The sequence below is a fragment of the Macrosteles quadrilineatus genome, unplaced genomic scaffold, assembly GCF_028750875.1.
Source record: "Macrosteles quadrilineatus isolate MER2022 unplaced genomic scaffold, UCM_ALF_1.0 Scaffold_5__1_contigs__length_97177068, whole genome shotgun sequence".
Lineage (NCBI taxonomy): Eukaryota > Metazoa > Arthropoda > Insecta > Hemiptera > Cicadellidae > Macrosteles > Macrosteles quadrilineatus.
In genome coordinates this window covers 63,081,853-63,099,475 of record NW_026542598.1, presented here as the reverse complement: position 1 = coordinate 63,099,475, position 17,623 = coordinate 63,081,853, and the positions used below count along the sequence as shown (strand labels likewise).

General features: G+C 34.9%; 1 protein-coding gene across 3 annotated transcripts in view; it reads right to left on the bottom strand.

Moving 5' to 3' along the window:
- Positions 1–10,528, bottom strand: part of LOC128994393 (uncharacterized) — a 35,964-nt gene extending 25,436 nt beyond the window's left edge. For 2 of the 3 annotated variants that reach the window (XM_054418934.1, XM_054418936.1), the window contains exons 1-4: positions 10,248–10,528; positions 6,667–8,685; positions 5,976–6,162; positions 3,301–3,418 (exon numbers count right to left, since the gene is read on the bottom strand). In XM_054418934.1, the coding sequence (XP_054274909.1) occupies positions 3,301–3,418; positions 5,976–6,162; positions 6,667–8,666 (2,305 nt within the window). In that variant the 5' untranslated portion in view covers positions 8,667–8,685; positions 10,248–10,528. Of the gene's footprint in view, positions 1–3,300; positions 3,419–5,975; positions 6,163–6,666; positions 8,686–10,243 lie in introns of all 3 variants that reach the window. The other variant, XM_054418935.1, reaches the window with a different exon arrangement.
- Positions 10,529–17,623: the final 7,095 nt, after the last annotated feature.

The window sequence follows — 17,623 nt, the reverse complement described above, 5'->3', positions numbered from 1 at the left end:
CTCAAACTTTGCTGATTTTTCTATATATTTACTTCTGATATGGAAATTCTACATAGTACCAAGAAGGCATTTGAAATCCGGTAGGCTTATTTGTAATTTATGAAAAGATAGTTAGTTTCATTTTTTTTTAAGTGTTTATTTAATTGTTGTTTGTGTCTGCTAGAGGGTAGATAAGTAGTTATCTTTGACCTAAAAAGCAATTTCTAAAATGAAATATACAGTAGTAGTCTTCAATGATTAGTGTGTTAAAATAGTGATTTTTCCATGTACTTTAGCACAAGATGCAAACTATCCAACAACTCAAATTGCTTTTTTGCAGTTTGAAAATGAGATTTTGATTGACAAGATTTATTTTGATTTTTTTACAGACATAATATGAACACATTTAGGATTAAAAGAGCAAATACACTAAAAGTAGTTTTTTTTATTATTAACTTCTTCAATTATTATTCTTAGAGAAAAGATATATGCGTTAATTTCTTGATTACTTTTTAACTTTTAGTTTTGGGTCAGTTTGATTTTTATAAAAAAAAAAGATACAAAATTCATATTCTGTTGTAAATTTAGCTGTAAATTTAGAAAGAAAAAAATACGGTGTAAACTTGGTTATCCAATGATACTAAGTGTATTATTTGAATAAATATATATATGCTCCACAACACAGATGAAGAGTGTTCAAAATAATAGTGTTCTCTTCTCTTAATGCTTCATTCTGATTGAACCAACACAGATTATGGATTTAGTTACGTAATTCATTTGTTTATCAAACAGCTGTTGTAAACAACTGGAGAGTTGTAAAACAATGAGTCAGTAATGGGTAGACTGATGACCGTGACCTCAAATGAAACTCAATCAATTGCCGTTAACCGATCACACACAGCAATTATGTAGTTAAGGACCAAGTCAGAACATAAAACATCTAAATACATCTTCCCTATAAAATAATTGGGAACTAAAAATAAAAAAGCCTTTTAACTTAAGCTTTAAAAAAAATTACAAATAATTTACTCATTAAAATATTATCGACACGACAAAATTTAAAAACATTTACTATTCACCTACCACCAGACAAATTGAAAATTTTGTTTCTAGTTGACAAATTTCAAATTAACTTACCACTTGAGTGTTTAATATCAGGTACAAATAAATACAGCTTACAAATCACAGTAGTACTATTTGCTCGGAGGGTAAACATGATTTAAACATTTCTATTCACCCTGTTTATACAATCCAAAAGATGTAATTCAAAATCTAATTGTATAGTTTGTATAGTTGTATATTAAATATTAAATAGGCCTAGTTACAAATTTTAAATTGGGCTTTGTTATAGTCTATATATTCGTCAACTGTAAGAAGAAAATATGGCCAATGTTTGTCTTTCAACTATACGTCAATGCGACGAAAAAAAAATGTTAACAATAAGTAATAACTTAAAATCATAAATAATAATTAGATTATAATTGAGTTTTAACAGCAGCAGGAAGGAAGCTGCTAAGATTACACTAGAGTGACTCATGCTAACCATTTGTCTCCTTATCTTAAAAGAGATAAAAATTGAGTACTGCAAGCTAAACTAAACTGCTCCATAACTTTACGAGCCTCATCTTTAGTTCAGAGTACAACCTATAGTGCATAAATTACAAGTACAAGTTCTTACTTTGCATAGATTACAAAATATAAAAAAATGTAGATACAATATTATTTTATGGATATTATTAATGTCATTAGCGAATTTCCCTATAGGGAAGTAGCTATTACCGTAGGTGGCACGGTAAGACCTAGGCCCGGGACCGATTTAATTTTTCATTTTGATGTCCCCAGAGGCCAAAAACACTATTCGTTCAAATTTTTATATATGTATATATATATATAGACATATATATATATATATATATATATATACGTCCGTGAACGCGATAACTTGAGTAATTTTTGTCCGATTTTGATGAAATTTGGTTTAAAGGTGTAAAGCGGGATAAACTTGAATGAGTTCGCGAACCAGCATGATCGGACCATGGGAACGGGGCTTTACGGGGGGTTTTATGGGGTAAAAATTGGTTTTTCTCACTTTTGACCCTCAAAACACAAAATTTCCCAATTTCTCTTTAGACCTTTTTAAAGAGCTTAAAAAAATTGTAAATTTAAAATTCCCATGTTATTCTTATGGAGAATATTGTCAAATGTTGTAGTTTGCTTGTTTATGAATATATTTTGATCAAACTTGGCAAATTTATTTATTTTCTACTAAGCTATCAATATTTTACTCAAAAACACACTTTATTAGTTTCCTTGTAGCAGCAAACCTAGGTACTCGTTAAACCTAATGTTATTAAAATATATTTAACTGAAAATCAATTCAGACAAATGGAAATTCGCTTAGTCGGCAGGTTTGCTGCGGCGGGGGTATTTTGCTATTTGGGTAGGCCTATTGTTGTTCATATATGAGGCCTACTGTACTTGTATCATGTATTAGCAATTTCAATTAAAGCAATGTTGGTACAATGTTTATGTAATTAATTTACCAGAATATTGAATGTTTAACAATCCTCTGTGATGCGCATAAACTTTTGATTAATTACAGTAACATTCTTGGAATAATGATCAACAGTTATGTAATTTAAAATCTTCATATCAGATGTATGATTCACTCGTGTAAACAAATTGAAATATTCACCAAACCATACATGTATTGTATTTAAAAACTGTTATTCCCGTGGTAGAAAATCATCTCACCATATTATTATTGAAAAATAAAAACAGAAGGACACGACACATTACTAGTTCCGAAATAAAATTCCTTCTTGTAAAAATGCTTGTGACTACCTGATTTTAAAGCAAAACTTGAAACACAACTAAACTAAAACGTTGTTTAGATACAGATAAAATGCTAAAATGGCAGTCAGTACCATAATGATTTGTTCAATGTTGTATTTAATACTATAACAATACCGCTTTTAAAACTAAAGAAGTATTGTGAGAACCAGGGGCGGCTCCAGGAATATTTTTTTGGGTAGGCCTTACAAGGATCAAGAAAGGACGAGAGGTTTGAAGAGCTTCCCCACAAAAAGGGGGGAATTTTAAAATTTAAATGCAAAATAATTAGTTTGAATTATTTCCCTTTATATTTGAATATGATTAAATTTCTTTATTTGTTTATAATTTTGAAATATCTACCAAAGTTTTTGGTAGGTCCGGGCCTACCCTCTGGAGCCGCCCCTGAGAGAACGCATAAGAAAAATATTATGATATAAATTATACAAGTGTAAGAAAAATTTGAAAGGAAATGAATAAATTACTCACCAACACATCTTGCCTTTCGCAGGTCTATCTCGCACACTTTCCTTTTGCTTGGGTTGAAAAACAGAGTTCGCTTGTGAAGAAGAATCCAAGCAGCTACCCAACCTCCACTGATTCCTTCCTAGAAATGTAATGTTGTGCATAACTTTTATTATACTAAAACTTTTTGTAACCAGGATAGTATAAAATACTTCCGCCGCAGCAAACCTGCAGAAAAAGCAAATTTCCATTTACCTGACTGAATTTCTACTATAATATTCCAAAAATTTTTCTAATTTATTTTTTACTAGCTGTAACCCGCGGGCTTTGCCCCGTTTAACTTCTTAATTTTCAAGATTATCTCGCTCGCATGGCTCAATCACGTCCTGGTTGAAGTTTGTTTTCTACGCTCACTCACCTTTAGGTTGGAGCTCGTTCGCTACGCTCACTCACCTTTAGGTTGGAGCTCGTTCGCTGCGCTCACTTGCCTTCAGGTTAGCTCGTTCGCTACGCTAACTCGCCTCCAGGTTGAAGTTCGTTCGCTACGCTCACTCACCTTTTGGTTGCAAATTAGCTGTTGTCATAAATGTAAAAGAAATAATATTGCTGCACCCTGTTGGTAATCCTTGTACCTTTAATGCTATTGAACATCATAGAACAGAACCAACTTGTTTAATTGAAACAGCTGTTAAGATTCAATAATTCCATTTCTCATAAGGTTAACATGGGAAACTCCAGAGCCACTGGGGCAGAGCCCAAAAGGATTTTTGAAATAAGAATATACCTATATGTTAATCGGGAATGTGAGCTATCATCATGCCAAATTTCAGCCCAATCCGACCAGTATTTTTCGCGTTCACTTGTCACAAACATACATCCATACATCCATACATCCAAACTTTCTCATTTATAATATTAGTAGGATTTAAATAACGTTAATTTAATGAGTACTTAGGTTTGCTGCTATAGGGAAGGTATTGAGGTGTTTTTTTATTGAAATGTTGATATCTTAGTATGAAATTGACTGAATTGCCAAATTTGATTAAAATCTAAACATAAACAAGCAAACTACAACAGTTTATTTATTCTCCATAAGAATAACATGGGAATTTTAAATTTACAATTTTTTGTATTAACTCCATAACTGTTATACATAGGGCACAACTAAGCTTTAATGTACAAAATTATTTCTTTTTTTAAGCTCTACAAAATGGTCTGGAAAGAAATTATGAAATTTTATGTTTTTAGCGTCAAAAATGGGAAAAACCAATTTTCACCCCATAAACCCCCCCCCCCCCCCCTAAACCCCCGTTCCCATAGTCCGATCAAGCTGGTTCGCGAACTCGTTTGAATAAAAGTAGGTTTACACGTTTCTGCCAAATTTAATCAAAATCGGATAATTTTTGCTCAAGTTATCGCGCTAACGGACACATTTATATATATATATAGGCCTAACAAAAAAGTAAATCGGTCCTGGGTCCAGGTCTTACCATGAGTACTACGGTAATAGCATATTCCCTATATGGGAAATTCGCTAATATTCCGTATATGGGAAATTCGTTAAAAGTAGTTAATGAAACAAAAGTCTTAAATTGAATTCTTAACACAATCTATATAAAAGGCAAAGCCCTCACTTACTCACTGACTCACTCACTCATCACTAATTCTCTTACTTCCCATTTACCTAGGAGGCTGAAATTTGGTACACTGATTCTTTAGGCATTAAATAGGAAAACTAAGCTGTTTTTGTTCTGATCGGACTCTCGGGCTCCGCCCCAGTGGCTCTGGAGTTTCCCATGTTAACCTTATGAGTACTCATATTTAAATGGAATTAATGAATCTTAACAGCTGTTTCAATTAAACAAGTTGGTTCTGTTCTATGATGTTCAATAGCATTAAAGTTACAAGGATTAACAACAGGGTGCAGCACTATTATTTCTTTTACATTTATGACAAGAGCTAATTTGCAACCAAAAGGTGAGTGAGCGTAGCGAACGAACTTCAACCAGGACGTGATTGAGCCATGCGAACGAGTTCACTTATGAAGTTAAACGGGGCAAAGCCCGCGGGTACAGCTAGTATATGTATATATGAATTTGAACAGGGGGTAATTTTGGTCTCTGGGGACCTTAAAATTAAAAAATAAATCGGTTCTGTGTCTAGGTGTTACCACGAGACCTACGGTAATAGCTTATTCCCAATATGGGAAATTTGCTAAAAGGGACCAAAAACAAAACAAGCTTAAGGACAAACTTAATAATTTCCACCTAAATTCATGAATAGGAGATGCTGTGTTTAGTAATACATGATTTGCCGAGTAAAAATATAAATAAATAATCTAGTTTGCAAAGATTTAGAAGCAATAGTTGACATTGTCCAAGATTACACACTATCCTAACAAGAGAACACCAATAGTCAACTAGCATACTGGCAAAATCGTGAACATCTCCCTTGATCACGGAAACATCATCATCAAAATCATCATTCGCAATTGCGGCAAAATCACCGATAGTTGGAATAAATCCTGTCCCAAGAAAATCCTTTGTTTAATTGTCAAGAATATTTTCCCCAAAAATTTCCTGACATTTCAGGTGGTGTCCATCCCTTTACTAAACTAGTAGGCTATGTTGGTTAATGAAACTAAATCTCCACAAAGGATTTTTTAAATCATATCTGGGTAATGATTTGCAAGGTCTCACCTTAAAATAGCACCAGCCAGCCCTAGTGTAGTCAGCTGTTAGTCTTGGAGGGAACACGAGAGTCAGACTCTCTAAGAGTTTCTGCATCCAGATTCTACGTTCAGTAGTTCCCGGAGACCCCAAGAGGTGGGGCTTGTCTCGCTGAGAGCAACTGATCTCCATACAGTAAATGTCCTCTCCATCATTGCTACAAAATTTTTGATTTGTCAAAATGATTTGATTAACTTATTGAATTTTTGATAATGAGGTGGTTAAATACACCACATCTTAAACTCGATGTACAGTAACACCACTTCTTTTGCTCGATGTACAGCAATCAGTTTGGTTAGGGATCTTATTTTAAGTCTAAAGCGAAACTAAGTTTATATTCCTCTGCATGAGTGCTATGTATTTTGTCATGCCAAGAAGGTGCAATAGGCTACCTTGCAAATATTGCTCAGTAAAAATGCAGATTATTTAGGACATTTCGCCAAGAAATAAAACTATAACATTACAGTACGTGCTTAGTTTAATTACAAAATTGAAACTAAAGTTGGTAATGATGTTAATTTCTTTAAATTTTTGTAGTTTTAAGTTTTGTTGTCCCTATAAGGATAGTTATTAATATTTTCAACCATACTTGCTAGTGAATTTTGGGCTAGCTGAAAATATTGTATGTTGATGCTTATTACACAGCGTAATAATAATTTACCTTAGCTTGGTCTCTCTGACGATCTGCAGACTATAGATGAGTTCAACCATGATAACATCTTTGTTTGAACTGTTACGTTCAGCAGAAAACATCAATCGACCTTCGGCCAACTGACACCACTTCTGTACAAAGTCCTTTTGCTTCTCTCCTCCTGAAGGAGATCTGAAGAGGAAACCACTGTGCAGAGGGCCTGAGGCCAAGTTAATTACTGGTCTTTCTAGGTTATCTTCAGAGGAACTTTGGTCTGTGGAGACCGTACCAAGATCTTCACCTTCTTTAAGTTTTGATTTCCTTATCACGCCAGGAGACCACTGTGAAGTATCGGTTACTTTTTTGAACACTTGTTTCATGTTCCGCACTATGTTCGATGATCGTTTCTTTCCCGCACACAATTCTCTGTCTGGTGAACCACAAGGAGTATTTTCAGCTGTCGCACTTTCATCGGGAGCTTGATTCTCTTTGCTTTCACCATTTAATGTTTCATCACTAACCGCAACACTGGTGATAGGTCTCTGATACAGAAAATATTCCACATCGTTTGGTATTTCAGGAGTTTCTTTTGACTCGTCAGTTATTGAATCGTATCTGGTGGGAGGTATTGGAAGAGAAGCAGTCTCAAACGTGTCTTCCAGCCTCATGAACTCATCAGTGTTCAAAACTGGGAGACTTTCGGTTTCTACTTTAGAATCCAGTTTAGTTTCAGCATTTAATCTCTCATAAAGTGGATCAAATTCTGAAAATAGCGTCTTAGCAGAAAATTTGTTTTTAACTTGGTTGGTTGCCAGATTAATATTTTCTTTGAACTTAGATGACATCAAAGGATGCCAATTTGTGTACAGCTCATTTGGCACAGACATCGAGCTTCCTTCACTTCCAGTACTTGATTCTGTAGATTGCTGCCTTACAGCTTTTGAATCTGATTTATTATTAAACTTTAAGGGTTGTAGAGGTTTCAAGGCGGTTGTTTTGTGTTCAGTGTCAGAAGACTTTATTTGAAATTTTTTCTCCGCGTCTTCATTTTCCCGAATAGTTACGTTGACATACTGTTCTGACATTGGCTGGACATTAACATATTGTTCAGTCTTTGGTTTGGGGATGTGAACTGTGTCATAAAAACTCCAAGATTCTGACCTAGATACTGCAACTCTGTCATGATCACGCATAACAAGAGGGTTGATCCCAAGAATCTGTCCAAAATCACTCTCACTGACACCTGGCCCCTTGGTAACGTTTTCACAGCTTTGTGACGAGTTTGAATCGCTTCCACCTCCACATAAACTTAGGTGTTTCAAGTCAGGTAAGTCTTCATATGTGCTGGCACTGTCTATGTCTTGCATGGAGCTAATTAAACTTGGGCAAGTATAATAATCACCTTGGCTTCCTGAGTGACTCGACCTAGTAGAAAGTTCATCATATAATGACTCATCGGGTAGCGGTGGGGGAGGGTATTCAGGTGGTGGTAAACTAATTTCATCATCTGAATCATAAGCGTTATCATATTTATCTCCCTGAATAGGAGATCCAAATTTTATCGAGCCAAAAATATCTTCTGTCGGTAAAGACTGGCATCTATCTAATCTTGGTTTTACACCGTCTACTTCTTCTTTGGCATTTACAATCGGTACAGCCGACTGACGTTTATGCAAAATACCCCTAACCGACCTCTCAGTTTTTAAGCCAACATTTTTTGTGGTTTCTATTACAGCCTTTCCTTTACCTTGTACGTTTTCGCTGGCAGATTTTAACTTATTTCTTAAGCTCTTGGTTAAAGTGTTGTAACCTTTAGTGATGACATCTTCAAACGAGCTGGGTGTGCTCTCTGAACTTCCCTTGTCCTCTTGGTTAAGAGCTGATGATGGGTGAGATGTCATCTTTACAGCCGATGACCTAGGTAAAGGAACAGGCTTTTTCAGCTGTTGATTACCACTGGTGTTTGCTTCCGGGTGACAAACCGGACTAGTTCTTGGCAGAGGTGTAGGTTTTGTACCAAGCTCATCCATTTTACCCTTAGGCTATCACCTGAAAGAAATAAAGTACAGTATGTTATTTTTAGTTAATCAACAAGTTATATAAGAAACTAAAATATCAAGAAGAAAATTTCCAAAATCACCAAAATGAGCTCATAACTGGAAAACTACCTAGTCATGAGTAGTAGGGCCTATACTCTTTGGAGGGGGGGGGCTACATTTCCGCACTGAAATGTTAATCGTCCTCCAAAAATTACCAATGCGTCCCTTTAGTGGATGACCTTTCAACAGTGTCTGATTTTAAAACACGATTGGTGACATGTAGTTTTTTCCGAGTGTTGAAAAATTAGATAAAAATGTATTAAAACCATGTATAATCAATAAAACTGAGAAAAAACGTGAAAAGGGTCTATCTACTCATTCTCTAGTCACATAGTTTTATCTGTCTCCAGCAGCAGCATGGACGCTCCTCACCCCTAGCCTAGAAAACCATCGTATGAATCATCATCTTAAGACTATCGGCTGAAAGAAAAACCATCAAATGAAACACCGGAAGGTTGAAATCAGTCGTTTGTCCCATCACTACTAAAATTGGTACTTGCCTGATTTACTGTACCCAAATAGAAAGTAGGCCTAGGCCTAAATGAAACTCTACCCAAGTTTTGGGAAGCTAAGAATGGTTTGCTATTTATTAGACAACATTCAGTTTGCTTCACATTAATAATAAATAAGTTTAGAGGTTGTCCAGTGGTCGAAAAATCAACCAAAAATATTTAATGTAAAGACGTCTCTATTTTCACCTCACGCTGTAAATAAAACAGGTGATTTGAATTTCTTCCATTAGTTTGACTGGGACGGTGGCGTCGTCCTGTAATCCAGCTACTAGGAGGTCACGAATTGTGGATATATATATGCATGCAAGTACTGTGGATGCGATAGGTACTCCCTGGTGTGAATTAACGTCCACACTAGTGAGTACTACAACTATCCGCAGTATTTGTTAATACCACGGCAAACATGTGGTTTGGATTCCACTATAAACTGTAGGTCCCTTAGTTGCCATTAGCTGTATGGGCTATTAATTAACAGCCAGCTGTGTCTAAGGAACATAACAGCCTTAGTCAAACTAACAAGACTACAAGATCATGCCACTCATCTTACACTCATATTTGGGTTAAAATATGCACATATAGTGGTGCCCCCATCTTAAATAATTGGTTGATTGCATTGATTGATATGTTTATATTTTGTTGTTATTTAGCCACCAGCATGGCAACCCATAGGCCTAAGGCCCATGTTAATTATTTCCAAATTTAAAATTAATTTGTTGTGCTTATTTTTGAGCCTATTTTATTTTATAAAGGGATTCTGCACACCTAACCTACAGGAAAATATCTTTCAAAGAGTATGCGCAGATTTTCCCAACGATGCACTCGAGCTGAGAAAAAGGTTTTAAAGAAACATGCTTATCTTTAATAAATAGATGTCTGGCTGAACTGGGTGAAGTAAACCAAACGCATAGCAAACAATAGACTCTAGGCCCTATTTCCTGAAAACTTAACCTATAAATGTGTTAGAATGTCTAATGAACACAATATATTAGACCCTACTTACAAAAGGGCGATTAAGCTTGAAACATTTACTTTAAGCCTTAAACCGTAGTTTTGAAAACTGAAATCTAGGATTTCGTATTTTTTAGGTATTATCGTGTGAAGCTGTCATAATCACAAGACACAAAGACATTATTTATTTAAATATTTTCTAGTCTTGTCTCTTGCTTAACGTCTACCTAACACTGATGACCCCCTAGTCCCCACACTCCATGAAAAGAAAATAATTTTTAAATTATTGAGCATTTTAGAAAAACATGTCTCTGTTAATATTCACTTCTAAAATTTGACTGACATACGCAGAAGACACTTCACAGATCACCGTCGTGAAGTTAGCGGCTCTTTTCATCGGCGCTTTTTCGGTTTGTAATAGATGTGGGTTGGTACTCCTGCGGACGCCACAAACGTGTTTTGCAGGGATGTCGGAAACACAAATCAATGACAATACGGTGCGAAATGATGTTTTTATATTTATATAATGTCAATTATACATTGATAAAACGTGTATACAAGTTAAAACTAATTAATTGACGTATTTTAAAAGGCATATTTGAGACCGTAGTGTACATTATACGTAGCTATGGCTTAACATATAGCGATCAATTAAAACTCCGAACATAAAAAGTGCATAATCTTTTTTCCCAAGCCCATCACATCAACTTTGAGCTATTCTAATGGTAATATACAATGCGTAGAATACTCAGTATAAATATGATTGCGGCAGTCCAGTGAATTACGAAGTTATATGGCAAAATGTATATGGTTGATAGGAACTCGCATCAGGAAAAGTGCACAATCTTTTTCCTGAGCCCATCACATCAACTTTGAGGTATTCTAATGGTAATATACAATGTGTAGAATACTCAGTATAAATATGATTGCGGCAGTCCAGTGAATTACGAAGTTATATGGCAAAATGTATATGGTTGATAGGAACTCGCATCAGGAAAAGTGCACAATATTTTTCCTAAGCCCATCACATCAACTTTGAGGTGTTCTAATGGTAATATACAATGTGTAGAACACTCAGTATAAATATGATTGAGGCAGTCCAGTGAATTACGAAGTTATATGGCAAAATGTATATGGTTGATAGGAACTCGCATCAGGAAAAGTGCACAATCTTTTTCCTAAGCCCATCACATCAACTTTGAGGTATTCTAATGGTAATATACAATGTGTAGAATAATCAGTATGAGTATGATTGCGGCAGTCCAGTAAATTACGAAGTTATATGGCAAAATGAATATGGTTGATAGGAACTCGCATCAGGAATAGTGCACAATCTTTTTCCTGAGCCCATCACATCAACTTTGAGGTATTCTAATGGTAATATACAATGTGTAGAATACTCAGTATAAATATGATTGCGGCAGTCCTGTGAATTACGAAGTTATATGGCAAAATCTATATGGTTGATAGGAATTTGCGTCAGGAAAAGTGCACAATCTTTTTCCTAAGCCCATCACATCAACTTTGAGGTATTCTAATGGTAATATACAATGTGTAGAATAATCAGTATGAGTATGATTGCGGCAGTCCAGTAAATTACGAAGTTATATGGCAAAATGTATATGGTTGATAGGAACTCGCATCAGGAAAAGTGCACAATCTTTTTCCTGAGCCCATCACATCAACTTTGAGGTATTCTAATGGTAATATACAATGTGTAGAATACTCAGTATAAATATGATTGCGGCAGTCCAGTGAATTACGAAGTTATATGGCAAAATGTATATGGTTGATAGGAACTCGCATCAGGAAAAGTGCACAATCTTTTTCCTAAGCCCATCACATCAACTTTGAGGTATTCTAATGGTAATGTACAATGTGTAGAATACTCAGTATAAATATGATTGAGGCAGTCCAGTAAATTACGAAGTTATATGGCAAAATGTATATGGTTGATAGGAACTCGCATCAGGAAAAGTGCACAACCTTTTTCCTGAGCCCATCACATCAACTTTGAGGTATTCTAATGGTAATATACAATGTGCAGAATACTCAGTATAAATATGATTGCGGCAGTCCAGTGAATTACGAAGTTATATGGCAAAATGTATATGGTTGATAGGAACTCGCATCAGGAATAGTGCACAATCTTTTTCCTGAGCCCATCACATCAACTTTGAGGTAATCTAATGGTAATATACAATGTGCAGAATACTCAGTATAAATATGATTGCGGCAGTCCAGTGAATTACGAAGTTATATGGCAAAATGTATATGGTTGATAGGAACTCGCATCAGGAAAAGTGAACAATCTTTTTCCTGAGCCCATCACATCAACTTTGAGGTATTCTAATGGTAATATACAATGTGTAGAATACTCAGTATAAATATGATTGCGGCAGTCCAGTGAATTACGAAGTTATATGGCAAAATGTATATGGTTGATAGGAACTCGCATCAGGAAAAGTGCACAATATTTTTCCTAAGCCCATCACATCAACTTTGAGGTGTTCTAATGGTAATATACAATGTGTAGAACACTCAGTATAAATATGATTGAGGCAGTCCAGTGAATTACGAAGTTATATGGCAAAATGTATATGGTTGATAGGAACTCGCATCAGGAAAAGTGCACAATCTTTTTCCTAAGCCCATCACATCAACTTTGAGGTATTCTAATGGTAATATACAATGTGTAGAAAAATCAGTATGAGTATGATTGCGGCAGTCCAGTAAATTACGAAGTTATATGGCAAAATGTATATGGTTGATAGGAACTCGCATCAGGAATAGTGCACAATCTTTTTCCTGAGCCCATCACATCAACTTTGAGGTATTCTAATGGTAATATACAATGTGTAGAATACTCAGTATAAATATGATTGCGGCAGTCCAGTGAATTACGAAGTTATATGGCAAAATCTATATGGTTGATAGGAATTTGCGTCAGGAAAAGTGCACAATCTTTTTCCTAAGCCCATCACATCAACTTTGAGGTATTCTAATGGTAATATACAATGTGTAGAATAATCAGTATGAGTATGATTGAGGCAGTCCAGTGAATTACGAAGTTATATGGCAAAATCTATATGGGTGATAGGAACTCGCATCAGGAAAAAGTGCACAATCTTTTTCTTAAGCCCATCACATCAACTTTGAGGTATTCTAATGGTAATATACAATGTGTAGAATAATCAGTATGAGTATGATTGAGGCAGTCCAGTGAATTACGAAGTTATATGGCAAAATCTATATGGTTGATAGGAACTCGCATCAGGAAAAAGTGCACAATCTTTTTCCTAAGCCCATCACATCAACTTTGAGGTATTCTAATGGTAATATACAATGTGTAGAATAATCAGTATGAGTATGATTGCGGCAGTCCTGTAAATTACGAAGTTATATGGCAAAATGTATATGGTTGATAGGAACTCGCATCAGGAAAAGTGCACAATCTTTTTCCTGAGCCCATCACATCAACTTTGAGGTATTCTAATGGTAATATACATTGTGTAGAATACTCAGTATAAATATGATTGAGGCAGTCCAGTAAATTACGAAGTTATATGGCAAAATGTATATGGTTGATAGGAACTCGCATCAGGAAAAGTGCACAATCTTTTTCCTGAGCCCATCACATCAATTTTGAGGTATTCTAATGGTAATATACAATGTGCAGAATACTCAGTATAAATATGATTGCGGCAGTCCAGTGAATTACGAAGTTATATGGCAAAATGTATATGGTTGATAGGAACTCGCATCAGGAAAAGTGCACAATCTTTTTCCTAAGCCCATCACATCAACTTCGATGTATTCTAATGCTAATATACAATGTATAGAATAATCAGTATGAGTATGATTGCGGCAGTCCTGTGAATTACGAAGCTATAGGGCAAAATCTATATGGTTGATAGGAATTTGCGTCAGGAAAAGTGCAAAATCTTTTTCCTAAGCCCATCACATCAACTTTGAGTTATTCTAATGGTAATATACAATGTGTAGAATAATCAGTATGAGTATGATTGCGGCAGTCCTGTAAATTACGAAGTTATATGGCAAAATCTATATGGTTAATAGGAATTTGCGTCAGGAAAAAGTGCACAATCTTTTTCCTAAGCCCATCACATCAACTTTGAGGTATTCTAATGGTAATATACAATGTGTAGAATAATCAGTATGAGTATGATTGAGGCAGTCCAGTGAATTACGAAGTTATATGGCAAAATCTATATGGTTGATAGGAACTCGCATCAGGAAAAAGTGCACAATCTTTTTCCTAAGCCCATCACATCAACTTTGAGGTATTCTAATGGTAATATACAATGTGTAGAATAATCAGTATGAGTATGATTGAGGCAGTCCAGTGAATTACGAAGTTATATGGCAAAATCTATATGGTTGATAGGAACTCGCATCAGGAAAAAGTGCACAATCTTTTTCTTAAGCCCATCACATCAACTTTGAGGTATTCTAATGGTAATATACAATGTGTAGAATAATCAGTATGAGTATGATTGAGGCAGTCCAGTGAATTACGAAGTTATATGGCAAAATCTATATGGTTGATAGGAACTCGCATCAGGAAAAAGTGCACAATCTTTTTCCTAAGCCCATCACATCAACTTTGAGGTATTCTAATGGTAATATACAATGTGTAGAATAATCAGTATGAGTATGATTGCGGCAGTCCTGTAAATTACGAAGTTATATGGCAAAATGTATATGGTTGATAGGAACTCGCATCAGGAAAAGTGCACAATCTTTTTCCTGAGCCCATCACATCAACTTTGAGGTATTCTAATGGTAATATACATTGTGTAGAATACTCAGGGTAAATATGATTGCGGCAGTCCAGTGAATTACGAAGCTATAAGGCAAAATGTATATGGTTTATAGGAATTTGCGTCAGGAAAAAGTGCACAATCTTTTTCCTAAGTCCATCACATCAACTTTGAGGTATTCTAATGGTAATATACAATGTGTAGAATAATCAGTATGAGTCTTTTTAAACCTACTAGGTGAAACCCGTCGAAATCGACGGTCACTGTCAAGGATTAAGCTAATTATTCATCTACGGAAAGTTGGGATCTAGTGGATCTAGTGGAATATACTTGAAGTGAAGTTGGCTTTTTCTCTTAAACTGTTAGGGACCTCCTCGTTTATATGGTTGTGCGGCTTCATTGGCAACAAATCATTCAAATTACATAACAATGCCGCATTTCCAAAAAGCAATAAATACTGTAAATTGGCTGTTACGTCAATATTGACGTTTTCATACATGCAAAAAAGTATCTTATAAAGGATGATGTGATCAAGTTTAAAAGGAATGACAGTAGTCATGGCAGCGATCGGGCAGGAATTTGACCTTGAGATGATCTCAGCTGATTAGTTGACCACAGCTGACCACGTGCAGTAGGTGTTTGTATTAAATATTAAATTATGGATAAAAAGTGTTGGCCTGACCGGGTTTCGAACCCCGGTCTTTTTGCTGGTAGTTGGAGTCGTTACCATATGAGCCACAACAGTAATTATGGGTATGGAGTTTTATATCGGTAAATGACACCTTATACCTATACCTACTCTTGTACCTTGCATATACAGGGTGTGTATTGGAGATTTGATTTTAACATGGTTTGTTCGAATCTAACCTATGTTAGAGGTTCATGGGTTCGAATCTAACTAATGGTAACTGAGGTTTACTGGTTCAATCCTAACCTATGCTAGAGGTTCACGGGTTCGAATCTAACTAATGGTAACTGAGGTTTACTGGTTCAATCCTAACCTATGCTAGAGGTTTATGGGTTCAATCCTAACCAATCACTACTGTTTATTTCAGCTGATCACGTGATCTAGTTTAGAGGTTCACGGGTTCAATCCTATCCTAGTAGGATTTGTAAAAAAACCATTTTATATAGTGTATAATGCTTAAGTGGAACTTTACCGTTGAGCATGTTATGTTGATATTATATATGTGTATCTCTGTAACTTACATATACAGGGTGTGTAAATATTGGTTGGAGGTTCACGGGTTCGAATCTAACCAACCACTAATGCTATTATAGTGGGAGAATCCTAACGCACAGCTGTTTATTTCAGCTGATCATCTAGTTTAGAGGTTCATGGGTTCGAATCTAACCTATGATAGAGGTTTATGGGTTCAATCCTATCCTAGTAGGTCTGGAAAAAAAACACATTATATAGTGTATAATGCTTAAACCTTACTGTTGATCATAATGGTAAATGTTGGAGGTTATTTTATATAGTGTATAATAAATATAAAAACAGCTGAAAGAAGGCTTAAGTTTACCACTGAGTATAAAAATGGTCTTTGTAATGGCTATTAAATATCATATGTCAAACTTACATCTAATCTATGCTAAACGAGTTACTTAGGTTGTTTTTTGTATAGTGTTGTATTGTAGTGGGTGTTTTAGAGGTTTAATCCTTACCAATCACCAATCATTCCTGGTTGGGGTGTTTTTTTTTTATAGTTAACTGTTTGTTCTGAAGGTTTGATCTCTTGTATATGTAACATAACCTCACTTTTTACTTAATAATTTATTACTAACAGTATGTTACTCTGAGTTGAGGTATTAGTTTACAAATTCTCTACCGGGTTACAGCACTAGTGCTACCAACTACTGATTATATTGTATATGTAACATAACCTCACTTCTGTCTTATATGCTTTCCCGCCAATTTTTCCATTGCCTCCCCCTATTAGATTATGTAATTTTAAAACTTGTTGGATATTTAGTTGAAAGAATAATGAAAACAACTGTGAAAGCTAAATATGAATTTATATATATATACAAACTTATATTATTTTTATTTATATTATGTACATAATCCTATAACTTAATACTTAACGTTAGTAGAGGAGGAGAGGGGCAGCCATCTGAAACAGACAATAAACATAATTAGCTAACTATGGTTTATTATGGCAAACTGTTTGAACCTAGGGTTATAAGTTTGAATTGTACCAGGGAGACTAATGTTTATACTAAATTAATTAGCTATGACCCTCCTTATTAAGACTGTATTGAAGCTATAACATAGCCTCACTTTATGTATTGTGTAGGTCGCCATTTGCTTTTCTGTCAGTTGTATTGTCAAATTGATATAACCTCACTTTTTTATAACTTTATAACTTCAAGTTGAACAAGTTTATTAATTTACCACTAAGTATCAATGAAATATATTTTGAGCTATTTTATTGAATAAAATAAAAAGTCAGGTAAAAACGATTCTATAGTAAAGATAACCTTATTTAATCAAAGATATTTACCAAAGAGTTATCTTTCTGATTATGGAATATTATTTGTATGAAACTAACTAACTGACATAGGGAATTTACTTAATGTTTTACTATAACAAATTATATTAAAAACACTGATCATATTATTTGTTACTAAAACATATTAT